At 36.5% G+C, this 26,949-nt stretch overlaps 2 protein-coding genes across 8 annotated transcripts in view; both read left to right on the top strand.

Moving 5' to 3' along the window:
- Nucleotides 1-4,128, top strand: part of rtf2 (replication termination factor 2) — a 55,454-nt gene extending 51,326 nt beyond the window's left edge. Inside the window, exon 9 of the mRNA XM_062996662.1 lies at nucleotides 3,606-4,128. Within this exon, the coding sequence (XP_062852732.1) occupies nucleotides 3,606-3,790 (185 nt within the window). The 3' untranslated portion in view covers nucleotides 3,791-4,128. The remainder of the gene's footprint in view (nucleotides 1-3,605) is intronic.
- A 6,337-nt stretch (nucleotides 4,129-10,465) lies between these two features.
- On the top strand, nucleotides 10,466-26,529 carry tfap2c (transcription factor AP-2 gamma (activating enhancer binding protein 2 gamma)). 7 transcript variants are annotated; one of them, XM_062996654.1, is made up of 9 exons: nucleotides 12,825-12,872; nucleotides 14,899-15,357; nucleotides 15,487-15,538; nucleotides 16,265-16,272; nucleotides 18,690-18,702; nucleotides 19,173-19,422; nucleotides 21,052-21,170; nucleotides 22,976-23,117; nucleotides 26,232-26,529. In XM_062996654.1, the coding sequence occupies exons 1-9, from the start codon at nucleotides 12,825-12,827 to the stop codon at nucleotides 26,527-26,529; spliced, it is 1,389 nt and encodes a 462-aa protein (XP_062852724.1). The 7 variants fall into 7 exon arrangements, with proteins under 7 accessions (XP_062852730.1, XP_062852724.1, XP_062852728.1 ...); XM_062996658.1 differs by lacking the exons at nucleotides 16,265-16,272; nucleotides 18,690-18,702 and adding an exon at nucleotides 19,004-19,015 and having other exon boundaries at nucleotides 14,902-15,357; nucleotides 19,206-19,422; XM_062996657.1 differs by lacking the exons at nucleotides 16,265-16,272; nucleotides 18,690-18,702 and adding an exon at nucleotides 17,163-17,178 and having other exon boundaries at nucleotides 15,487-15,548; nucleotides 19,220-19,422.
- Nucleotides 26,530-26,949: the final 420 nt, after the last annotated feature.

The raw sequence follows: 26,949 nt of genomic DNA, 5'->3' as shown, positions 1-26,949 counted from the left end.
ACCCTAGATCGCCCCACATGGTTTACACATCGTCTTGTTTTTCACGATGTCAAATGAGAAATGTGTCCATATATATAGATTGGATGGCTACCCGGCTTGTCCCGCCCCTCTACATACGCTAAAGTAGTTATGATTGGATCTCTTTCTAACTTGTCCCTACCTTCCACAAAACTAAATCAGTTCTGATTGGATGTCGCCCCTGCCAAACATTTTCGTCTCGTTTTTATTCGTTGACGAAAGTGTCGATTCATTTCGTCATAGTTTTTATCTTTTTTTGTAGTTTTTATTTAGTCATCGTCTCGTTTTCGTCATGAAAAAAAGGTTCGTTGACGAAAACTATGACGAAAATCATTCGTCAACGAAATTAACACTGATATACAATCTAGTGCACTACAATTGTCCAATATACTGTCTAGTGCACTATGTAGGGAACATAAATCCGTTATCTGATATACAATTTAGTGCACTATGTAGGGAACATAATTAATTATGTAATACACTATCTAGTGCACTATGTAAGGAACACAAATCATCATCTAGTTATACTTTCTAGTGCACTATGTAGTGAACATGAATGCGTTATCTAATACACTATCTAGTGCACTATGTAGGGAACATAAATCAGTGATCTGATATACAATCTAGTGCACTATGTAGTGAACATGAATGCGTTATCTAATACACTATCTAGTGCACTGTGTAGGGAACATAAACCAATTGTCTAATTCACTATCTAGTGCACTATGTAGGGAACATAAATTCATATCTAAGATACTATCTAGTGCACTATGTAGGAAACATAAATTCATTATCTGATATACTGTACAATTTAGTGCACTATGTAGGAAACCTAAATCCGTTAACTAATATGCTACCTAAAGCATTATGTAAGAAACATAAGTCTATTATCTAGTACACTAACTAGTGCACTAAGTAAGTAACATAAATTATTTTCTAATATACAATCTAGTGCACTATGTATAAATCTATCTTTCACACTATCTAGTGCACTATGTAGTACACGTTAATGTGTTTGTGACATGAACAGTTAGTTTAGTAGCTCAGTTAGCAGCTCCTAAAAGTTCTGATATTACCCATATCCTTTTTTTTTTTTTTTTTTTTGGGTCCGGGGGTACCTCCCTGAAATTAGTTTGTGCAACTTGGGATGTCTGCTTAATCACACAATTAATTGTAATAATAATATTAATAATAATCGAAATTATGAAACAAGCATTGGTATATTACAAGTGAAACCTGCTTTTGCCAACATTAGAATCCCTCATGAGATTGAAGAACACAGAGCTAGAAGTCTAGTAGTTTCCCACAGCAAAGAATCTCTCCAGGTCTTTCAGTCTCAAGCAGGCCTCCAAGGGTTTTCAGCGGGGTTCTGTATCAAGGGACTGGAACATTCATTGCAGAAGCTTGATTCTGTACACATCTTTCCATTTTTGTTTGGGTTTGGATGTATGTTTTAAATCTTTGTCATTTTAAAAGGTCAAATCATGACCCAAATTAAGGTTCTTGGCAGTAGCTGTGAGATTTTCATTTCCAGTCTTTTGGTACTTCATACAGTTCAAGATGAATTCGAAACACGTTCCCAGGGCCTCTGGATCCTCCACTGTACTTGAAGATAAAATAACCTCCACTGTTGTCATGCCTTCTTTAAAGCCAAACCCACAGTTAGTGGGTTTAAAAAAAACAGCTTTATTTTTGTCTGATTTGACCATGGTTCCTGGTTCCACTCAGACTTAGTAGCATTTTCAAACAACAAGGTCTTGCTTCAGTTTTCTGCAAAATTGTGATTCTAGGAATAATCTGGATCTTTAACTGTAATGTGTGTGGGTGCCTTCTCTTGTATATCATTACAACTAGGGTCTCAGTGGGTAGCACTGTCGCCTCACAGCAATAAGGTCCTGGGTTCGATCCCCAGGTCCTTTCTGTGTGGAGTTTGTATGTTCTCTCCGTGTCTGTGTGGGTTTCCTCCGGGAGCTATGATTTCCTCCTACAGTCCAAAGACATGCAAGTGAGGTGAATCAGAGATACAAAATTGTCCATGACTGTGTTTAACATTAAACTTGTAAACTGATGAACCTTGTGTAACGAGTAGCTACCGTTTCTGTCATGAATGTAACCAAAGTGTAAAACGTGATGTTAAAATCCTAATTAATAAATAATAAATACAACAAGGGTTTCTCATGGTGTAGGTATTTTCATAGCCTGATTCAGAAACTGTCTGATTTTGTGTATTTTGTAATTTTCCTCATGTTGATTATTTAATAATCAACCTTAATTATACCTCAGGCAGTAATGCATAAGTTTGTAAGTAGTTTGTTTTATAGGCCACTGTTTTATTAAAATTATAGGGTACTTTAATGAAAGGTTTTGTATGACCATTTTGATCCATCCCTTCTATAACAAAACTGAAGCAATACATATAAATGAACATACATAGACAACAGACATAACTCCTCGAAGTCAAATGAAATAAGTAAATAAGACAGATCACAACCTTTTCTGCCATGAACATGGCCCAAAGGGCAGACATGGCGTTAAAAACTAAACACTAACTAACTAACTAACTAATCCATCCCTACTAAGGTGGCCAATAATTCTACAGCTAAGTTCATTTTAAAATCATGGCTTTTTTTAAACCAGAGGGTGACTTTATCAGGGGAGACTAATAACAGAGTCAGACTCTAAAGGAAAGACAATTTTGTGACAACAAAAAACATCTGGGCACTGAAATTAGTGCTTCTATTATTTTTTCTGCTAGTGGTTGAAGAAAAAAAAAAAAGAGATGTTAAAGGGTGAAACCTCACAGCAAGAAGGGCCTGGGTTCAGTTTCAGTCCTAGTGATCTTTCTGCATGGAGTTTGCACGTTCTTTCTGTGTTCATGGTTTTTTTTTGGGTGCTCTGGGCCAATTAGAGCTAGTAGAAATGGCTGTAAATAAAGTGAAGGTGTGTGTGTGCGCCATGTGATTCATTGGCGACCTGTCTGCGTTTTTCCTGACTCTCGCCCAGTGAATCGGACCCTGACCTGGAAAAAGGGGTGGAAGAACAGACAGTAAATTAATTAATATATGTTTTGTTAAACTTTAAGCAGTTTTACTTTTAAAATGTATTTGCACTGTGCAGCAAAACCAACATCATTATCCTGATCAGTATCATTGCAGGTCCATTCAAAATCCTGGGCTCAATACGCCCTACAGATTGCCAGTTTATCACAGGGCACCACTAATTTTTATTCACTTTTTTATTTATTTATTTATCATTTTTATTTATTTGTGTACATGTAAATGTCTGGCCAGGTTGATGGCTCTGCTGAGTTCAGAACTCGCGAGTTCGAGCACTCCACAGTGATGTGCTAGCACGTTAGACCGCTGCACCACCCAAGTGCCTTCATTTTGACCTTCACTGATGTACAAAATGCTAACACCTTGGAGTCATTTATACGATCTTGTGGACAATTTTAGGGTGAAAATATAAACATCAACCTACATAGATTTTTTTTTTTTGCCTCAGTATTAAAAACAATTGTACTAAAGCTTTTACTTTAATTCCACTTAGTATTTCTGTACTCATGTAGTTCTTTATCTTTTGAATAGCTCCAGGACCATCTGGCTCTTCTAAAACAGTGAAACCCAGTGCTGTGTCTGGGACTAAAAGATCCATCCAGAAAATGGAAGAGAAGTCCGAAGCCTACAAATCTCTCTTCACTTCTCACAGCTCTGCCAAGCGCACCAAAGACCAGATGTCCAACTGGGTCACCCACACCCCCTACCACTTCTGAGATCTACTTTTTTTAGGGTGGAGGAAGCGCCTTCTAGTGGTGAAGAACACTTTCTCTTCATTTTCTTACAGAGCTTTATTTCTTTTAAGCTCATTATTGGTTGCATTTTAAGCTTGTGTGTTAATGAATGTTTAATCTAATTAAGTAATTGGGTTTGTCATAATAATACATCCTTCCTCTAAAAATCTTTTTTGCAAAGCATTTTCCTTTGTTTTATTTCACTAGGTGCGATATTTGTCAGACAAAACCTGTAGCCTTAGTACATGTATCATTGACTTTATTATTTACCTTTTATTATGTTATTGTTACTGTATAATAAAACATCATGAGTGTTTAAATGTGTCAACTGTTCATTAATATTTTTCTGTTTATAGATACCAGTTTGCCTTGTTTAGTGAACTGTTCTATTTGGTTGTAGTTTGGTTTCAAAACTTTAAATTACCCTAAACATCAAGTAATAAAATAAGTATACTTTTTACCTACTTCTAATTGTATAGATTCTCCCATTCATTTATTTTTAATGGGTCAAATTAATAAATCTTCCAAGTGGCATTTTTGAGTTATTAGCATTTACATTGAAGGTAAATAGCAGATTTTGTTTATTATTTTCTCCCCAAATCACATGTGTATTTGGGACTCAACAATGGCAGCTAGGGTGGCACGGTGGCTAAGTGAATAGCACTGTCGCCTCACAGCAAGAAGGTCCTGGGTTCGATTCCCAGCTGGGGTGGTCCGTTTCCTTTCTGTGTGGAGTTTGCATGTTCTCCCTGTGTCTGTGGGTTTCCTCCGGGTGCTCCGATTTCCGTCCAAAGACATGCAATTAAGATAAATTGGAGACACTAAATGTGTCCATGACTGTGTTCGATATAACCTTGTGAACTGATGAATCTTGTGTAATGAGTAACTACCGTTACTGTCATGAATGTAATCAAAGTGTGAAACATGACGTTAAAATCCTAATAAACAAACAAACAGTGGTAGCTAGGCTGTGGTGGGACTGGACCCAGCAACTAGTAGTCCAGGTTCTTAAACTTTAAAAAATGTAAATAGGGCAATAAAGAAACTAATTAGCTTTTTACATGTGAACAACACTATTTCGGCTAATTATTTGTTAGTGTGTGCAAATATAAATTACATCAAATAATTGTTTAAAGTATTTGAAAAACCTTGCTGTTTCGGTCAAATAATACAATGTCATCAGCATTGCTAATGGTCTTTATACCAATCCTGAATAAAGCAGTGGTAAATCACGAAAATAAAATTTCTTTTCTAGTGGTGACCACTGTTCTATTGTTTTTTGTTTTTTTTCAGGCAATAAATTGTACAGATTATCCTGGTTTCCGAATTTTCTCATTGGCTGTCCCATTGTAATGATTGTGGCTCCATCCAGTGGGTGTAATCAGAGCTTACAACGTATCAAAGGAATCTTTGGCACAATAACCCCGAAAATAAGACAGTGTCTTATATAAATTTTTGCTCCCAAAGATGCGCTAGGACTTATTTTCAGGGGATGTCTTATTTTACCATGAAGAAGAATTCACATTTATTGTTGAACAAAAAAAATGAACATTTATTATATACTGTATATACAGTATATACAGGTATACTGTATATATACTATATATACTGAGCCACTTGTACAGCAGGGACGGTATTGCAGCTTCCGACCACCAGGGGGAGCACACTCGTACAGCACAGCAGGGACAGCGTACGGTCCAAACAAAAACTTTGCTAGGTCTTACTTTCGGGGGAGGCCTTATATTTAGCAATTCAGCAAAACCTCTACTAGGTCTTATTTTCAGGGGATGTCTTATTTTCGGGGAAACACGATAGTAATATAACCAAGAACTGGGTGTCCCTGCAAAATGTAAAAAGACATAAAGAAAACCAGTCTGGAAGGCAGCCAAGGGGCCTACAGCAACATTAATAGGGCTGCGGGAATTTCTGATTATTGGTTATGTACTACATTTGACAACAATTTCCCAAATTCTTCATATGTCTGGGCTGTGTGGTAGGATGGCAGGAAAAGAAATCCAAGCCTGGCTACATTTTGCAAAAATTGACATTAAGTCTTCCAAAAGCATGTGAGAAGTGTGTTATCGTCTGATGAGACCAAGACTTTTTGGCCATAATTCCGAAAGGTATGTTTGGAGCAAACACAACACTGCACATCACTAAAAGAACACTAAACCCACAGTGAAGTATGGTGGTGGCAGCATTATGCTTTGAGGATGTTTTTATCTTCAGCTGGAACTGGGGCTTTGGTCAAGGTGGAGAGACTTATATACAGTTCCAAAAATCAGTCAGTTGAGCACAAAACCTTCAGGCTTCTGCTAAAGACAATGACCCCGAGCATACCTCCACACCAACAAAAGAATGGCTTCACCTGAGGAGGATCAAAGTTTTGGAATAGCCCAGCCAGAGCCCAGACCTGAATGACTAATTGCTGTCATAAAATCAAAAGGTGCTTTAACAAAGTGTTAGTTTAAGGGTGTGCATATTTATGCCACCACAGTATTGTATTCATTTTATTACCCCCAATAAAAAAATACAAATAATATGAGTAAATAAATAAATAAATAAGGTTTGATTTTTTATTAAATTGCACAGATTATAGGGTTACATTCAAGATGGAAAAAGTTCTTGGTCTCATTTTTACATCACAATTTATATCCATCTACAATATTTGTATTGTATATCTCATTAACGTATACAAAGACTTTTTACTGACATGGATGTGTTCGAATTCATCAGAAAAAGAACAGATGCAGAAATCATAATTCCACAACTTTATGTCATACATGTCCCTTACAACTGTGCAAAGAACTTTTTGACCCAAGTCTTTTTGGATAGTAGAAGGATTTGGGAGTGTTTCCTATTTGATTATGTTTATACATATTCATGGATACTGATAGTTTAATGAGGATTTACTGTACATGTGACGTGTCTTATGCTATTCTTATGATTTAACATATTACTGTGGTGGCACAGTGGCTCGGGGGGTAGCACTGTCGCCTCACAGCAAGAAGGTCCTGGGTTTGATCCCCCAGGTGGGGCGGTCCGGGTCCTTTCTGTGTGGAGTTTGCATGTTCTCCCTGTGGGTTTCCTCTGGGAGCTCCGGTTTCCTCACACAGTCCAAAAACATGGTCAAGTTAATTGGAGACACTGAATTGCCCTATAGGAGTGTGAATTGACCCATCCAGGGTGTTACTGTGTGCCTTGAGCCCATTGAAAAGCTGGGATAGGAACATTCCCAGGTTAAGTTGACTAGATTTTTTCTTGTGTGTAGTTTGCATGTTCTCCCCGTGTCTGCCTGGGTTTCGTCCGGGAGTTCGGTTTCCTCTCACAGTCAGGTTAACTGGAGCTACTAAAACTGCCCTATAGGTACGAGTGTGTGTGTGTTTGCCCTGTGATGGACTGGTCACGTGTCCTTTCGGCCAGTGAATTGGACCCACCGCGACCTTGACCAGGATAAAGTGGTGGTAAAGCAGACATTAAATGAATAATGTTATAATTATGATTAAGTGTTATCGTGTATTTTGAAGGTTTAAAATGGCCAGTTTACGCAAACCCGTTTGTAACGTCCGAGTCTGTTTTTCTTCTTGCCCAACTGTAAGTAACCAGACGGTGGCAGCACAGTACTGAGTGTTAATAAGCTAGCATTACTGAGTCCTGTAACAGAACACCATCTCAACAACGACTTTAACCACATTTAGTGAATACTAAGTGTTGAAGCTACTATATGCTATCGTTTAACGGGTTTTTTGCCAGAATTTTATCAATTAAATTATCTAATGCTTACATTTTTGTTGTAGGTCTATCTCATGTTGATGTTTATGCTGAAACTACTTAGCTAAAACGTTTGGGCTTAGCTATAAACCTAATATTACAGAATTCATGTTTAACATGGTGAAAAATTAGAGGTTCCTTTTCAACAGTTAAAACTAAAGTAACAGCACAGTAACAAAAGTCTTCGTTAGACCGCAACATTTCCAATATTACTTCACCTGGGGGCTGATTATTGTTATTTTATGTTGTAAGCACCAGGCAATGATGATTAGCTGTTTTACCGTCGTGCAACTCAGTGTTAAGTTTTATTATGAGTCAGAACTTGGTAGAAATTGGTAAATACTTGGTATAAAAACCCTACCTTAATTCATACTTGTATAATTGTATAATCTTTATATATAAGAGTATATTTTGTAGACTTTGTATGTTATACTGTGTAGATGTCTAAATGTAAACTGTGAATACATAGGCTAGTACTCCATATATTTTAAATAGGCTATTTAATTCATTATTGACTCCAACTATTTGAGTTTAAATCTTCACTACAAGAATAAATACTTTAAAACCCACAATGTCACAATATTTGGCTATACATACGACTGTGTATGTCGATGATCAGTACACGTAGAATTTATGGATATTATAAATTATTAGTTAGTTAAAATTAGTTATTTTTATTTTTTATTATTTTTTATTTTCCTTATGTTATTTCTTTATGCTCCAAGCATATTAATGATTGTCGACGTCATCGCATTGATTATTGTTCTGCAACCTTACACAGTGACCGTCCAAAAACTTGATATTTATTATTCATTTTGCGATCTGCAATGTTCTTCTATTAATTAATCAAGTTAAAAACGAAATAAATGTACATTTTTGTCTAACATTACAAGAACATGTAAATAAAAACAGGTACATAGATAAATAGAAGATCGTTTCCTACCTTTAGTCACAAACTCTAGTTAACTAATGTTGAAAAATGTTGTTAAAGTTTGATTTCTTAATAAAGTCATGTGTTATCTATAACATTACATGTTTAAAATCATACTTTTACATTTATTACGTTCACAGATTTTATAGCTTTTTACTTACCTGGGATAAATAAATTCAACAAAATTCAACCAAAATAGCAATCAGAACTAAATATACACTAAATTATAGATAGATATAAATTATAGATAGATACCCATGTATATGGATGTATATATATACAGTATATACTACCGGTCAAAAGTTTTAGAACACCCCAATTTTTCCCGTTTTTATATTGAAACTTAAGCAGTTCAAGTCCAATGAATACCTTGAAATGGTTCAAGGTGAGTGCTGAACTGCCAGAGGTTAAAAAGGTAAGGTTACCCAAAACTGAAAAATAATATACATTTCAGAATTATACATACAGGCCTTTTTCAGGGAACAAGGAATGGGTTAACAACTTAAAGCTGTTCTGCAGCAATGGAGGTTGATCAAGCCTTGAAAGTTGGTGCTACCAATTCCTACAGTTGTTCCAACTTTTCTTGATTACTTACAACCCCCTCTGTCTGCATAAAAGTAGTGTTGGAACACACTGTGGTAACATACCTTTGTGAGGATTATATGAACAGTATTGTACTGCAGAAAGTATTGTGTTGCTATAAAAATGGCAAGAAAAAGGCAATTAACAATAAAAAAGAGACAGACCATCGTAACATTTAGAAATGTAGGTCTTTTGATTGATTCCATGATTTCTTTTTTTTAATTGTTTTTTGTTCTGTGCTTTCATTTCAGAGAACAATAAGACATTAAACTGCTTAATATATATATACATATATGCTTACATATCTGTACATGTATATAGATTTGCATTTGTACATAATAATCACAACTCTCATAGCATTATGTTACACAATATACTGTATGTTATGTTCTGTATTATGTTCAGTTCTTGCACAACTTCTTTTGTCACTTTTGCACATTTGGTTTACTTTAAATTGCTTCTATTTTTTAAATTATATTATAAGTTTTTTTTTTTTTTCAATTTCAATTGTAATTTTTCTACACTTTTTAAATTTTAAAACATTAAAATATTTTGGAATTACTAATGTGGTCGAGCAGTCACAAGCGCATTTCATTGCCAGTTGTACTGTGTACGACTATGTATGTGACAAATAAACTTTGATTTGATAATAAACACACAAATAATAATAATAATAATAATAATAATAATAATAATAATAATAATAATACACAACCTTAACACAACGTTGTGTGCTGGTTTTGTGTTGGAACAGGTGACTTGGAATTGTGTTGCACTCCCTCAAATTTCAGTCATGGTTTGACTCATAGCAAGATCTACTGCCCTGGACATGTCAAATAAAGCACTAGACTGTTTACTAAAAATGTGTTCAGTGGACAAATCAATCAGCAAAACAGCTGCATACAGTTTGAGACCAAGCCATCCATCTGTAGTGTGGTTTTGCTTCATTTTTCTTTAGAATCGGCTATTTGGAATCAGCTGTTTTACTTTTGCTAGAATCTCGAGTTACAATGTGTGTTTAATTCACTGGTCCTGCAGCACTAAGCACATGATCAGTACTGATGATGTAAACCTCCTGAATTCAAACTAAGTCATGTGATTTGAATGTAACAGTTTTTAAAGACTTGGTATTTTTACGGTCAGTGCACTGTGGACACGTGTCTCCTCTGATGTAAATGAGCCACTGCATTCCTCATGTGGACCAATTAGCTCGGTCCGTCGCCTTTGCGCTGTCCGCTCAGGTGGTGCAGGATTCCGCGCATGCGCACCACGGACGCTCGGTGGCCAGGTGTAGTAGTGAGCGATAGCGCGCACTTGTGATCTGAGGCATTCTCTCTTTCTCTCAAAGGACTGTACTACAGCTACCAATGCAGATGTCGTTATTAGACAGGCTGGACTGGCGGGTAAGTTTGTCTTTTGTAATAGATGAAGTTACTCTTGTATTGGTCTGTATATACAGGCCATTCCCAAGCCTAGTTTTTATTTCTGGTACTGATTTTATTGATTATCTAGAGCATCATTTTGCTGATGTGGGTCAGCGCCTACTCGTTCTGATCAGTGAGACTCTTTTACTCACTTTACGACAGTAATAATAATAATAATAATAATAATAATAATATAAAAACATGAGATGCGTATTAAAAATGCGTATATCAAATATGTAATATAAGTACACCAAATATAATGATAAAAGTTAGTAGTTAAATATATTGCTGTAATTATCTGTAATGAGTCAGGATTAAATATGCATTCCCGGATGCAAACGTCCGATTCACCTTAAATTAAATTATCCTTGGATTCAGGCGTTTTGATTAAAATTACATCTATAATTAGGCTGGGATCAAACCCAGAAATAAGAAGGATCAAATCAAGAAATAAAAAGGATGTGATACTGTATAGCTAGGGTAAAGACAGGTAAATTAAGCCTCATTTACTGTGTATTTAAATATTTATGAATGGACATATGATTTAATTTCCAGATCTGCATTAGCAGATTTAGTCATATTAGTCATAAACATAAGCACCTGGAATTGTGTAATTACTGCAAATAATACATACTGTGATTATTATATAGCCAAATACCTAAAAGAAAATAGTATATGCCATGTTAAAGTATAATTAATAATTTTTATTGTTAATAAATTATTATTATTATTATTAATAAAGCGTAGTTAATATTTTGCAAATCTTAAGGTGTGCAAATGTTAATTTTACAAAGTCAACATTTAAATATAAAAACGTCTTTGCTGAGTAAGTAACTGTTTTACTGTTAAATAGTAAAAATTCATCTATTAAAATAAATAACAAAAAGGCACAAAAACAATGACAATTAAAGTAATATAGTAATTATATTAGACTACCAAGCGTTTATTGCTGAAACCTATTGTTAGTTCGTAAAATTGAACTCGTTAGCATCCAAGTGATGTAGCTTCTAAAATATAAACGTAAACACGTAGGATTTAATTCATAATTAATATTTATTTTAAGAAAAAGTCAAAAAGTCTATTCACACAAGTACGCATACCTGAGCTTTGTTTTTGCCAGGTTACTTTTTTTATTTGCTAGCCTGGTTAAAAATAAAACAATAATAATAAATAAATACATTTAATTAAATAAAAAAGCAGCTTTCGATAATGAATCTATAAACCTATAACAATCTCTAAACTAACTGTAAGAGTAAATCTGTAAGTACTACTACGAAATGCATGCATTTAAATTAATGTATTTTTTACAGTGTTTAGAAACAGACGACGACTCTGCTTAAGGTTTAATCCTCGATTAAAGAGTTCATTTAAACACGTTGGTTGTCTGACATTCTGCGGCTTTGTTTACGAAAACAGCCTAATGCAGCTACGTAGGCCGCAGAAGAGCAGCTCCACCAAAAAACTGTAATTAAGATTAGAGAAAGGATCTTTGGCGCTTAGTGGTTAAGCGAATGCAGATCGAGTTTTAAGCTCGGGGTACTCAAACAGAGGTGAAGAAGGTTCAGGGTAAATATTGTAACTATTGGAGTAAATTATTTATTATACTTATTATTATTTGATAAATAATAGTAATAAAATAAAATCACTAGCAACAACAATAGTAACAACAACAATGATAATAATAATAATAATAATATAATTATCTTAACTTAAAAATAGTTGCACAATTTATAATGATGATTAACACAAGTAAGGTTTAAGGAATATATAACTGTGTAAATTATTAAAATGGAACTTATGTATAAACAGCCCTCTGCTCGTGAATAGGCGGACAGTGTGCTGATTGGTTCGTTGTTTCTTTACCAACCAATCGCCTTCAAAGTTCCCGCCCCTCCGCTGTGGCTATGCAAATATAGTAGCGATGCTTGGAGGAGTATCGGCGAGTCGAGCACAGGACAGAGCTTCGTCCGTCAGAGGAAGCTAACTTTCTTAAGCTAACATTACTGAGTTTCTACCTTAAATATAACTAGGTTACATATATACAAATATTATATTTTTTCCCACCGGCAACGTTACGTCTTTGACGGTCCTGTGTTGGGAGTTGCTGGGTGTATTTACACTGTTTATACGGTGCTGTGCCTCCTCACGGCTGGTTAACTAACCCCTGTATCTGGAAACTCGACGGCACGGTGTGCAGAGTTGATGCATTTCTACACCAACACTCAGTGCTGCTGTGTGGATTTAACTGTAAGCGACAAGTGGCTTTTGGAGCAAGTTTTCGCGTTTGAGGTGAAATTTTAGCCAGAGAATGTTGTGGAAGTTAGCAGACAACGTGAAGTACGAGGACGACTGTGAGGTAAGTCAAGTCGAAAAGTTGCTCTCGCGCAGCGTCGCGTGTTCACTCGCAGCTCAGATGAACCTGATAACCTGGCTAACCTGCCTATGTTTAATATCAATTCGTACAAACAGTTTAAAACTTACTCTCGATACGTGTTTCACATTTCATTTTACTTCAGACTTGTGTGTTTCAGTGCTCTTTGAAAGCCGAGCGCTTTGCAGGATCAAGTTCAAATCTGTGTAATATGACAAAATAGCTCAGCATAGAAGTAACCGTGTTTAGTACAGTGCTCCGGGCGCTTTAGTTACTTGAGTCATTGTGTTTCAGCTCTTATTAATAATATCACAATAATTAAAGCAAACAAATCAATACTATTAAAAACTAGTGTTTCTTTTGCTTTTTCACCTATCCGCGCCAGCTTGCTCACATTTAAACATTAAATTGGAGTAGGAAAGAATCCAGGATGGAATGTTCCATGAATGGGATTCCTACATACTCGTATTAAGTTCTGTACACACCACCTGTGTTCCATACAGGACTTTTAGTTTTGACTCTTTGGAAATGCAGATTATACAATACTACCATCAGTGTTGCAGATTTATTTGGACATGCGTTCAATCTCAAACATCTACGAACTTTTATTAGAATTGTAAATGGACTGTAATGCACTGTAAATGGAATATTTGTCATAAGCAGTTCAGCGGCTGTTACATGATTTGCGCCATGCGGTTCTGTTTGATCTGTTTAATCTCTTACACTATGTCTATGATACTATTAAATGTTTATTATCAGTCTTACACAAATAAACCCGTTTACATTTTGTAGTATTTTATATTTATCCAGTCTTAGTCTTGATTATTTTGACTGTTTGCTTTACACTGTATATTTTGTATTGGTGATCTTTCCATAATATACATAGAATAACATTTAAACACTATTATCATTATAATAACATTATTATTATTATTTATTTTTCAAAATATTTATTTATTTAAAATTATTAAAACTTGGCCCCAAATAATGACTGCATATAAAAAAAAAACTTAATATATATTTGATTTATTATTCAACTTTTCCATGTAAACGAGTAATACATTTTCTTTAGAAAATATGCAAAAGCCCTTCATGTGAATGAATAGGTGTTTACATTAGAAACATCTCTCTTACTTTTTTACATATATTATTTGACGCTGTACAGATTTCAGGCCACACATTCTAGTGTTGCACAGTTTTATTATTTACTTAAATCAAAAGAAGTATAGTGTTATTTAAACTTCTAAATAAAATCCTAAATATTTGCACTAAATCCAGTGTAACCCATGTCTAAACCAATACATTTAAGGTACACATTAAAAAGTTTTTTTATGGGCGAAACCCAAGAAGACCCACCTTGTGCAGTTGCTTATTTAAGACTTAAAATAACAGGAAAAGAAATTGCATCTCATTTTAGAAAATTACAAAAGTGATGTTGTTTTAATATGGAATAATATGGAACATTAAAACAACAGCTATATTAAGCTGTAAGCATTCACTCAGCTAGTGCTTAAGAATGTAACTTATTGGAATATATCATACAGAATAGGAAAAAGTCTGCAGCACAACTCAACTTCCGTACAGATTAATATAATGTTGACACCTCAATAAACATTCAAGTTTGTGCTATCACTTGTTAATGATGTATGACACACATGTCTGAAAAACTTGACTCAACCTGATAGTGCAGCCTTTGCATTAATTTTAGGTTGACTCACATCAGCACAGGAACATTATGTCTTAACGTTTTTTCTATCTGTTTACTACAATAATGCTGCTTCTTTCATCCCAGCAGCAAACGTTATGTACTGCAGCTTTAATAATTAACTTACAACTGTGCATTCAACCATTACAGGCTACAAATGTTCCAAACTGGCCTTAAGTACTCAAAATTAAATGTAGCTTTAAGAACTTTAAGATGTTCAAAACTTCAGTGCACACATTTACTATTTATTTGCTAAAAGTTTTTCTGACTGTTGACGTTGACAAAACATGCTCTGTATTTCAGCAGGAGAGGCATGATGGCAGCAGTAATGGAAACCCCCGCTTACCGCACCATCCAGTGGTTAGCCAGCCTCTGTACAGTCCGCCACCTTCTTTGTCACACCCGACCGGCTCTGATTTTCAACCACCGTACTTCCCTCCTCCATACCAACCTCTTCCCTACACCCAGTCGAGTGACCCCTACTCTCACCTCAGCGACCCATTTAACATCAACTCTATCCACCAGTCACCGACATCTAATCAGCAGCAGCCATGGCACAGCCGTCACAACCAAGACGGCATTGGGCCACACGGCCGCAGCGGACTTGCCTCTCAGATTCTGGGCTTGGAGGGTGGATCGTCTAGCTTGAGGAGGGATAGCTTTAGACGGCAGGATTTGCTGCCTTCACATATCCATGGACTTGAGTCAGCAATGGGCGAAAACCTGGGAATGCATGAAATGGGGCAAGGACTAGACGATGTCCAAGTGAGTGTTTTTTTGTTCTTTTAGAAGTGAGCAATAAGACATGTGCATGATTAACTGCTTAGATGCAATTGTATGTATCTATCACCTATCATAGACTCGTCATCATTTTAATGTTATGTATTTTTCCAGCATGTGGATGATCCAAGTATTGGAATAGCAGATCAGACAGTCATCAAAAAAGGTAAGTTTAAGTCTTATTCTTGGTTTAAATGTGATTGTTCCAATAAGTGCGAAATTATTTACTATAGCGAACTGTTGGAGTTTTCCTGCAGATATGGATTAAATTACTAAAATAGCACTGGAGTTTGAATAGAAGTTCTGAAACCATGTTAACATGTTGCAGTCGTCTACAAACTTTTGTATTGGTTCGTAAATTGTAATAAGATTTTACTACTAATAAGATTAATATGACAAAAACTGCACATACAGTAACGTCACATATGCGAAATGCTATACACATAGCTTGGATGTATTGCGCAACAGGAGTGTGAATAAAAGGAGTTAAGGAAGCTCTAATTCAAACTTTAACGCTAATCCTCTTGGCCATGTGCTCCATTTACCTAATCCAGGTTTTATCCTCACTGCATTGTAGTTCTTATTCAGCCTGAATGGAAAGTCAGGAGCAGGAATCCTCCCAAAATGGCACACAGGTTAACAAGTTGAGGAATGCTCTGATGGCTGGAAAAGAAAAAAAAATCTAGGCCATTTTGTTGTCTAAGCTCAATTCTTTTTGCCTTTGTGAACTGACATGAATTGAGGGCTGTCAGAGTTTAGAACCTCATCATACTCACGCAAAATGTGAAAAATGTAAAACGGCTGTTATTGGGGTGGGGCACGTCTGAGATGAACACTGTTTGAACAGTCGTTTGTTGTGAGCTGAACTGTTTTTGAGTGGTAAAGACTGGAGGTCTTGGAGTAAATGAGAGTAAATAATTTAGGATTATGTTTGCTTAAAAGGTAGATGTGAGCAAATCTGTCTTAAAGTTGCAGTGGTTAAGGTTATGGACTAGTGATCAGAAGGTTGGATTGGTTGAACAAGACTCTTAATCCTCGATTGCTTGCATTGTGCTCAGTCACAATTTGAATAAAAGCGTCTGCTAAATGCCATAAATGTAAATGTATGCTAAAATGTGCTAACTTTGTTGTAGGTGATAAAAATATGTACATCGTTTTTCATAAAGCAAACACCACATCAACACAATTTTGTTTTTCAGTTCACTCATTTTTGGCTCTAATGTTGAAATGCACATGTATAAATACAAGTAAATTCAGGGTTGTTTCTTTTAGTGAGGATCTTGATGTGTCTTGTAGTCATTTACATTAGATTAATCCAGATAAGTGCATAGGTGGCCGTTTTATTCAGCTAGCATATTTCACAGGAATTGCCTTTAGAGCTGAGTAAAGATTTGATATTTCTAAATTGTACAGTGGAATTTACAGTTTAACCAGATTTGACAGATCAGCCATATGTTTAAGTCAATAAGTCTTTCATCTCTTGGGACATTTTTGACAGGCATATTTGCAGCAATATTTTTAAAGACTTGATTACAGCAGTGATGACTTTGTGGTAGAGTGTGCTCTTATTATGGTTTACATCAGTAACAGTTTTGATTCACATTTATCATCCAAATAAGTTCTTGCCAAATTTTCAGCTTAGACACAGAATAGACCGGGTTGTGAAAAAAATCCATCATGTTATTATGTCTGTCTTTTCTGACAGTAATAATCTGTGATTAAAATCTAGTGAAAAGACTAAATTGAACAAGTCAGATTCTTTTATAAATACATATCAGATGATGCACAAGCCTAAGCTACAGCATTGTACATGGTATAAAAATTTGATGAGTAGAAAACAGCCTGGTGTGATGATTGACATTTTTTCTGACACTTGTGTAGACATGATATAATATTTACTGTAATTCATATTACTATCAGGTAACTAACTACTAGTTTGGTGCAGGCATAGAACGAGTCAGGCTTACATGCTGCTGAATTGTGACTTAACAGTATAAATGATTGTTACTGGGTACTTAGCTGCTCTGACAGCAAGGCTATGTTGGTTGTTTATTTGAAATACAAATCCCTGACCACTTGCTTTTTTTGCAAATGCAGACCACACCTTTCATCAACATTAGTATAATGAGTGATTGTGGCAGTGAAAGAATAAAGAATGCTCTTCAGTTTTGGTTTACAACAGAATGCTTTACAACAGAAGCCATGACCCCCTGCTGAAATTGACATGGGCGTAGGACTACTCTATAAGGAGTAAAGACAAAACCAGAAGAGGTGGTGGGGCACTTTATTTGAGGACATAGAACAACACATCCGTTTGATTTTACTCAACAAAGCGATACGTAGTACATACCTCAATGTTATGTTTTTGCTTACAGTTTTACTTAATTGTTACAAATTCCTGTTATATTAAAGGCTGAAGTTGATACTGTTAGACAGCATTGCAAAGCAAGTGCCATATAAAGGTATTTAACTTTTTACTTCGTTTCTACGTTCCTGGAGACAAATCAAAGCCTTTTAACTGCATTTTGCACAAACAAACAATAGTGCCAATGATATGAATTAAATATACTGGAGCAATGCTCGGGTGGCGCAACACTAAAGTACGCTAGCCTGAGGCCCCAGAATGGATTGGCGTCTTGTCCTGGGTTTGTTGCTGTATTGCGCCCAGTGATTCCAGAGAAACTAGACCCAGATGACCATGATCAGGATAAAACAGTGATAAAAATTAAAATATATAAATTATTAATGGAACAAATATAATACTATATATGTGTTACCAATAAACATATTACATTATAGTTACATTAACACACTTTAACAGACCAATATACAACTGGCTACCTGTGATTATGCAGTTTTATTTTAATACTGAATCTTCACTGTTTGATTCTTCCAACTGCACCAGGCAAAAATATTTTCTTTCTAGGTTTAAGGGGATTCAGGGCACAACTTAGTTATACAGTTTAACATTCTTAATACTTGTTTACCCTCTTTTCAGGCTTTGTTAGGGAATGTGTAACTATTAGAAAATGTATTGTTATGTAAATAACCCACACTAAGACACTTTGCCATATTGTCTACCTCTGATTTGAACCGAATAGACCATGGAAGTTGAGGCAAAACATTTACATTACGTATAGCTTTTCTAAATTATGCATATTATAAAACCATACGCTTTATCTGCATTACTTAACATAAGCACTAACATTTAATATATTCTAAAGATTTGTCTTGTTTTAGGCATTATTTGTTTTCACTTGTTTTAAATGGTTGGGAGGGCCACCAGTATTGCCTGTTCCTCTGGTGTTTATCTGGAGGACAGAGGAGGCTGTTGTTTTAAGGGTACTGGTTGAACTAGTGTACTTTCACTCCATAGCATTAACATACCTTCTTATTACATGTTATTTGGTGAAGAATGTAAGTTTCTTTATCTATATATGCGCATTGCTAGTGGAGGTGCTTGCTTGTAAGGCTTACTTAAGTGGAGGTGCCTGTAAAGGCTTACTTTTTTACTGCAAGGGTATTGACTGTATTGTCAATAGTAAAATGTGTTTTTTTTTTCTTTATTTACAAAGAAAAGAATTTTTCAACTGCTGGCTTTGTTTAGTTTACAAAAACAGCAAGCGATCAGACCCAGTTCCTGGTCTGAATTAATGAAGAGAAAACAGATGTATGAAGGCAAGCTGCTCAACAGTTTAACATCCATGGTTGACGTACCCTGAATAACCCCAAAAGAATTCTTTTCAAATCCAGATACCAAGGCCATTTTCTGCAAATACTGCATTGTGAAACATTTTGAGTAAACATTGATTGTCTCTTTATCTCTCGTCCAGTGACTCTTCCTAAGGGAAACCTGTTGGGTGTTCCTTTCCAGAAGGAGTCGCTGCTGGGTATGGTGTCTAATCCCACAGAAGTCTTCTGTTCGGTCCCTGGGCGCCTCTCTTTGCTTAGCTCTACTTCCAAATACAAAGTGACTGTAGCCGAGGTCCAGAGACGCCTGTCGCCTCCGGAGTGTCTCAATGCCTCCCTGCTTGGAGGGGTACTACGCAGGTGAGACATTCTTGCATAAACATAAATATGAAATCTACATAGTAAAGCAATTTAATAAAAACTGTTGATGTTTAAAATCAATGGGCTATTGTCAAAAAAATGTGTTTAGGAACCGTCCCCAAAATTACAGTTTACCCATTCTACCACTGAGCCATTGCAAAATCAGATGGTGAAGCTTAATAATGCATGTAAAGTTTTACAAAGTTTAATTTCTGCTTTGTAAACCAGTATATTATTCAATGGGATGCTGGTCTTTCTGAACATAAACATAATCAACATTGATATTAATATGCTTAATTTCATTTCATTGGCTAATGTCACAGTGTATTGACCCTTGTGTGTTAAATCACACACTTGACTTTTAATTTTCTCTTTAGTTGTGCTAAAATTTAAATGTATTAATGTATTCTAATTTAAATCAGCTTTATATTTATCATTCCAGAAGTGTTATTTGGTGTTACTGGTTGTGTTGAATAGTAGTGGTATTATAAAGATCTAAATAGCAGCAAGAATACATGCCTCAAGGCTAAATAATCAAGATAAACAATCAGAATTTCAGTTATAATCACAATAACCATAATTATCACTTTAACCATAACCACATAGTTCATAGAATTGCTATTCAAAGAATGTTTTGTTTGGTTGGTAGGTAGGTAGGTTTGAATTATTCTGTTTCAGTTGCCAGTAATGTGGCCATTTCTTCTTCAGACCTGAAATTAATGGCTGGTTTGCAACCCCCAACAAACTGTACACATTGTAAAAAATAAGTTGATCTGCTTCATAAAGTGACACTTCTCAGATCCTATTTTTGTTCTCCTAGAGCAGAGGCATTTTTGGTATTGGAATAGAATCTGTTTTTGCTACCTATATTGCTACCTATATTTTGACAAGATTGGAGCCCTGTCCAGGGTAATGCTACCTTGTGCCCAGTGTTTTCGGTGGATTAAATTAAATGCAAACAAAGCGGTTTAAATATAATGTTATAAAGTATATATAAAAACATTCTCTGCAGTTCTGAAAAATCTAAGATAAAGAATCAAATTGTTATTATGTCAAATATTCGATGATACTGTAATATTTTGTGACAGTGTGTTTAAAAGAAATATACTAGAAGCGAAATAATGATGCAAGAATTTTTATTAAATACATTTAACTTGTAGCTGGCAGTTGATCTTACACCTTTGAGGGAATAAGGGATGGGAAAGGCCTTACTGAAGCTTCATGCCTAATCAATAGATGTGTGTTACATGCACAAAATCTCACTCAGAGACATTATTAAGTAGGTCATAAAGGGATTGTGTTGAGCAGGGGAGCAGAATTAAGTTACTATTCCTCAATGAAGATCTTTTACTTGCCAGAGCAACACCAAACCTCCAAGTCCAGTCATGCAGAAAACTAATGCAGCTCAATGAAGTGGGGAATGTGAACGTATGTGTGTATTCTCACTGTTATATAGCTCTGTTAAAGTTCTGAAACTGTCTTTCATTATCCCCACACTTGTAGGTTCTTTCTTGTCACTTATTTAGCATATTTAGCACAGTTTATTTTTTTGCTTGACAAACTCTGCTTCAAAAAGCTTGTGGTTAATTCAGTGTGGAGAGCTCATATATGATTTGCTTTATAACACAGGGCTAAGTCAAAGAACGGAGGAAGATCGCTCAGAGAAAAGCTGGACAAGATTGGACTTAACTTGCCGGCAGGTCGCAGAAAGGCAGCTAATGTGACTTTGCTAACAGCTCTAGTAGAAGGTAGTTGAAACCTGCTTTATTACAAAATTCAGGTCTATTCTTTAAAGCACAATGGAAACATGGTCAGATTTTGACTTTAAAACTTTACAAACTAGTGTACATTCGTTCTCTGTGGTCATATTGATGCAAATCTGTCAAAATAATCATACCATCTTTAAATCTTCAATGCAAACACGTTACTTTTAATGGAAAATATAATAAGCACTTATATATAACATTCTTTTAAACATTGTCTGTATTTTATATTGTTCAGCATTTAAACTCAGTCAACATTTGATTTAGCAGAACATTTAAGTTTCAGCAGAAATCAGTTTACTAAAAAACAATGCCTGGAGTGTTTTCATTCTTAAGTATAAGCGTGAAATGCATTGCCCACGGGGACATGACAGATATTAGCCAACATTTTTATTTTAGATGTAGTGTATATGCAGCCTTATTCCAAAGCTGGGAATTTGACTCCTAGTGAAAATGACAAAATTCTAATTTTACTGTGCTATTTTTGTAGATTTGCTGAATGCACTACACACTTTTATTATTTTATGCTTTTTTTCTATTATGTTATTTATGTTGGACTTCCAATATGTGAAGTTTAGCAACTGACTGAAATTTTACAAGAAGAAAACAGTATTTGAGTTTGCTCCTTGTCTTACTTATTTTAATTTACAAATTAACAGAACATGGTCTTTAACCAGAGGTGTCCAAATGCTCTTTTGATCAAATGGGCCCAAATTCCCACAGACATACTTCAAAGTATTGTGAGAAGCCTTCTCAGAGGAGTGGCTGTTGTTATAGCTGAAAAGGTGTCCAAATATATTTGGACGTTCTATAGTGTAGCATTTAAAAAAAAACACAACTTAAGTCAAAATGCCAGTTAATTCTTCACACGATTGCATTTCTAAATTCTGAAAACTTTTATTAAAAAAGCAGTCTAGCTTTTAAGCCTAAAGAAAATGGGGTTGCACCACCTGAAAGAACATTCCAGTTGACATTTTGAAGTTAGCAAGCAGCTGCTTAAAACCTGAAGAGCAAGAAATGACTCATAAAACACAGGCCTATACATTCCACAGGATCTTCAACATTAAAGCTATCTATCATTTCAGACAATGACAAGTACTGGCTTAGCCACCTCAAGTAATTCTCCTCTTGCTTCAATTGCTAACCTGGCATTTTTTCCACTGTTTCACAGTACAAATAAAACTTGAGGGCATGCAGTAACAGAGGCTTTGATTTCATGACATTTTATCTTCAGAATTACCTTTTGGAGCAGTATATTCGAGGGATGAGTCACCGAGATCTTAATACATGGATCATGTGTAACAGTGCCCACAGCTATATGGAATTATTTTTCTTTTCCATAACAGTGCTGTTCTTGCTGCTAATTGGACTGAAGCAGGAACATGACTGGAAGGCTGTGTTATTTAGCAAGCGCGCAGACTGAATCGGGACTTGTTGTCATGTGTTTGCTAGCCGAGAGGAGACACTGACCTTAATCATCAAGACTGCTCTATCAATAAGAACCTCTGTTGGGTCTTTTGTCCGAGACTCTGAGATTGTTTCATGCCTTTAGCTATGTAAATAAGAACATTAAAGGCATACAGTGTGACCATATCTGTCTTAACGTGCACACACACACACACACACAGGCACGCACACACACACAGTCACTCAGACTGTGGGAATGACTCCTTCATGCTATCTGGTTCATCGGTTTATTGGGGAACTCTTAGGTTGCAGTGCGAGTAATATTAGTTTAAACATATGAATCATTTACATTTGACTCACCTGTGTGTGATTCATGTCTACAGGTGAGGCTGTACACCTGGCCCGGGACTTTGGTTATGTCTGTGAGACAGAGTTTCCTGCAAAGGCTGTTGCCGAATATCTAGGACGTCCACATGTCGAACGCAACGAGATCAACTCGCGCAAGAACATGCTCCTAGCTGCCAAGTGAGTTACAGTACTTTACCTTTTAGCATATGACATACTTTAATCGCCTTCATAACTTCAAAATGTTTAGCTTTTTAGCACTGCTGTTTTAGGGTATCGCTTTTGGGCAAAGTCACTCAAACAACTGAAGCATTTATACAAGCCCTTACCTTCTTTTTCACTGCAAATACCACTACCACCCCTGACAATGTTAAAAACACAGTACAACTTTATGAAAATTCTAACAACAAAAGCAGATACTCTGCATGTAGTAATGGAAAAAAAGCCAATGTGATCTGCTCAATCTGATATTCCATTCACAAACCTAATTTATATTTTTAGAAATCTAAAAATAATAATCAAGAAGTATATTAAGATTTTAATATTAAATATAATTTGATATGATATAGTTCTACTATATTTACACTCTTATTCGGGTGCTCAGGTAGCACATACAGTGTATCACGAAAGTGAGTACACCCCTCACATTTCTGCAAATATTTTATTATATCTTTTCATGGGACAACACTATAGACATGAAACTTGGATATAACTTAGAGTAGTCAGTGTACAACTTGTATAGCAGTGTAGATTTACTGTCTTCTGAAAATAACTCAACACACAGCCATTAATGTCTAAATAGCTGGCAACATAAGTGAGTACACCCCACAGTGAACATGTCCAAATTGTGCCTAAAGTGTCAATATTTTGTGTGACCACCATTATTATCACTGCCTTAACTCTCCTGGGCATGGAATTCACCAGAGCTGCACAGGTTGCTACTGGAATCCTCTTCCACTCCTCCGTGATGACATCACGGAGCTGGTGGATGTTAGACACCTTAAACTCCTCCACCTTCCACTTGAGGATGCGCCACAGGTGCTCAATTGGGTTTAGTCCATCACCTTTACCTTCAGCTTCCTCAGCAAGGCAGTTGTCATCTTGGAGGTTGTGTTTGGGGTCGTTATCCTGTTGGAAAACTGCCATGAGGCCCAGTTTTCGAAGGGAGGGGATCATGCTCTGTTTCAGAATGTCACAGTACATGTTGGAATTCATGTTCCCTCAATGAACTGCAGCTCCCCAGTGCCAGCAACACTCATGCAGCCCAAGACCATGATGCTACCACCACCATGCTTGACTGTAGGCAAGATACAGTTGTCTTGGTACTTCTCACCAGGGCGCCGCCACACATGCTGGACACCATCTGAGCCAAACAAGTTTATCTTGGTCTCGTCAGACCACAGGGCATTCCAGTAATCCATGTTCTTGGACTGCTTGTCTTCAGCAAACTGTTTGCTGGCTTTCTTGTGCGTCAGCTTCCTTCTGGGATGACGACCATGCAGACCGAGTTGATGCAGTGTGCGGCGTATGGTCTGAGCACTGACAGGCTGACCTCCCACGTCTTCAACCTCTGCAGCAATGCTGGCAGCACTCATGTGTCTATTTTTTAAAGCCAACCTCTGGATATGACGCCGAACACGTGGACTCAACTTCTTTGGTCGACCCTGGCGAAGCCTGTTCCGAGTGGAACCTGTCCTGGAAAACCGCTGTATGACCTTGGCCACCATGCTGTAGCTCAGTTTCAGGGTGTTATCAATCTTCTTATAGCCCAGGCCATCTTTGTGGAGAGCAACAATTCTATTTCTCACATCCTCAGAGAGTTCTTTGCCATGAGGTGCCATGTTGAATATCCAGTGGCCAGTATGAGAGAATTGTACCCAAAACACCAAATTTAACAGCCCTGCTCCCCATTTACACCTGGGACCTTGACACATGGCACCAGGGAGGGACAACGACACATTTGGGCACAATTTGGACATGTTCACTGTGGGGTGTACTCACTTATGTTGCCAGCTATTTAGACATTAATGGCTGTGTGTTGAGTTATTTTCAGAAGACAGTAAATCTACACTGCTATACAAGCTGTACACTGACTACTCTAAGTTATATCCGAGTTTCATGTCTATAGTGTTGTCCCATGAAAAGATATAATGAAATATTTGCAGAAATGTGAGGGGTGTACTCACTTTCGTGATACACTGTACGTAAAACATGCAAGCCCACTACCTCTGAGATCCGGGGTGCGAATCTCAGTGGTGTTATCAGGCAGTTGGGCAGTTGCAAGGACATGATTGTCTAAGTCTTGGGGGGGATGTACGAATAACCTAGCCATTTGAAGGGGTACTTTAGTGAGCCAGTATGCTGTCAGCGCCTGTACCAAGCCTGGATAAAAATAAGGAGGGTTGCCTCAGGAAGGGCATCACATATTTTAAAACAAATATATATAAACGTTGGTCCTGGGGGGTCTGGGTTTGACCCTTGGCTTTGGTCTTTCACTGTAAGGAGTTTTGCCTGTTCTCCTTGGGCTTTCCTTTGTGTACCTTGGTAACTTGGTGCTTCAAATGCCCGAACACTCATAGAAGGTGGATTGGTTGCTTTAAATTTCTCCCAGTCATAGGTAAAGAAATGGGTTAGTGTGTTTTGCCATAACAGTAGATTGGCACCGTACAAAATGTGCATCTGTTTTGCACCGAACCCACCGCAATCATGATCAGGATGAAGTGGTTTGTAAAAAATTGATGAGTGAATAAATGTAAACGTATTTTGGTGTGTTTGCATGTACGTGCATTCTTGTTATTGCAAATTTGTGTTTAGTTACTTTTCTTAGTTTTACTGTTATCCAATTGTTATAATTACTTCTAATCTGTTTAATAATTTTATCCAAATCAGTTAGTCAGAGAAGATCAGACAGGCGTGTGTGTGCATGTGTGTGTTTTGTGTTGTATTATACGTTTTCTGTAAATACAGTTTTTATACCTATATTTTATTTAGATAAAATGTACTAGAAATGCTGTTTCCACCTATCTCGCCCTGAATGTAAATATGTTCTAATTTATGTTGTAATTTAATGGGATTTGTAAATAATGATACAATTCTGGTGTATGGTTTTCAAACAGATGTCCTGAACTTTCTCTAAATAGGTTAGTTTTTTATTCATTAGTGCTTAGGCTTTGGGGATTGTTTTCTTTTCATATGTTTAAAAGCCTTTCAAAGCTATAGGAAATAAATAAAAAAATAAAAAATACAGTGCTTGTTAACTTCCTTTTAAATTATACCTGTCATTTCCTCACAAAGGCAAATCTGCAAGGAGTTCACAGACCTCTTAACTCAGGACCGTTCTCCACTTGGCAACACACGACCGGTACCCATCCTAGAGCCGGGCATCCAGAACTGCTTGACCCACTTCAGCCTCATCACACATGGTTTTGGCTCGCCGGCCATCTGCGCCGCCATGACCTCGCTGCAGAACTACCTCAACGAGGCTCTCAAGCAGGTGGACAAAATGTACCTGAACGCAGGTGGAGACTCCTCACAGGGTTCCTCAGAGGGAGGCAGCAAAACTATGGACAAAATGGACAAGCACAGGAAGTGAGAAAGAGCCTACTTTAAGACTTTGGAGCCTCCACTGTTCCATGGACAAGATCTCACATCACATTTTTGCCATCGCAGTTATTAATGGCTTGATACTTTTTGATGGACACTGCTCATAGCTCAGTGCCCCTTGCTTCTTATCATGTTCTTCCAGAACACTTCCAGAATGCTCTTCTGAGTGGTTGACACTGATTAATGTCAATTTTTCAGTTAATGTCAACTCCTGTAGGCACAAGCACGAGCCAGAAGCTTTTTTTTTTTTTTTACCAGATACCATTTCAAGAATATATGTGGATATTTTACTTTTTGTTGTTGTTTTTTTTTCTTTGAAGAAGAAGCACTACGTTTTTGGTGATGCTTTCTTGGTGCTGACAATCTAGAGAATATGCAAAAGACAGGTGAGCCACTTCAAGAGAATGTG

This window comes from Trichomycterus rosablanca, chromosome 6 (assembly GCF_030014385.1).
Source record: "Trichomycterus rosablanca isolate fTriRos1 chromosome 6, fTriRos1.hap1, whole genome shotgun sequence".
In the NCBI taxonomy this organism is placed as follows: domain Eukaryota; kingdom Metazoa; phylum Chordata; class Actinopteri; order Siluriformes; family Trichomycteridae; genus Trichomycterus; species Trichomycterus rosablanca.
Note: the sequence above shows the minus strand (reverse complement) of the source record. Positions and strands in the feature narration are given on the sequence as shown.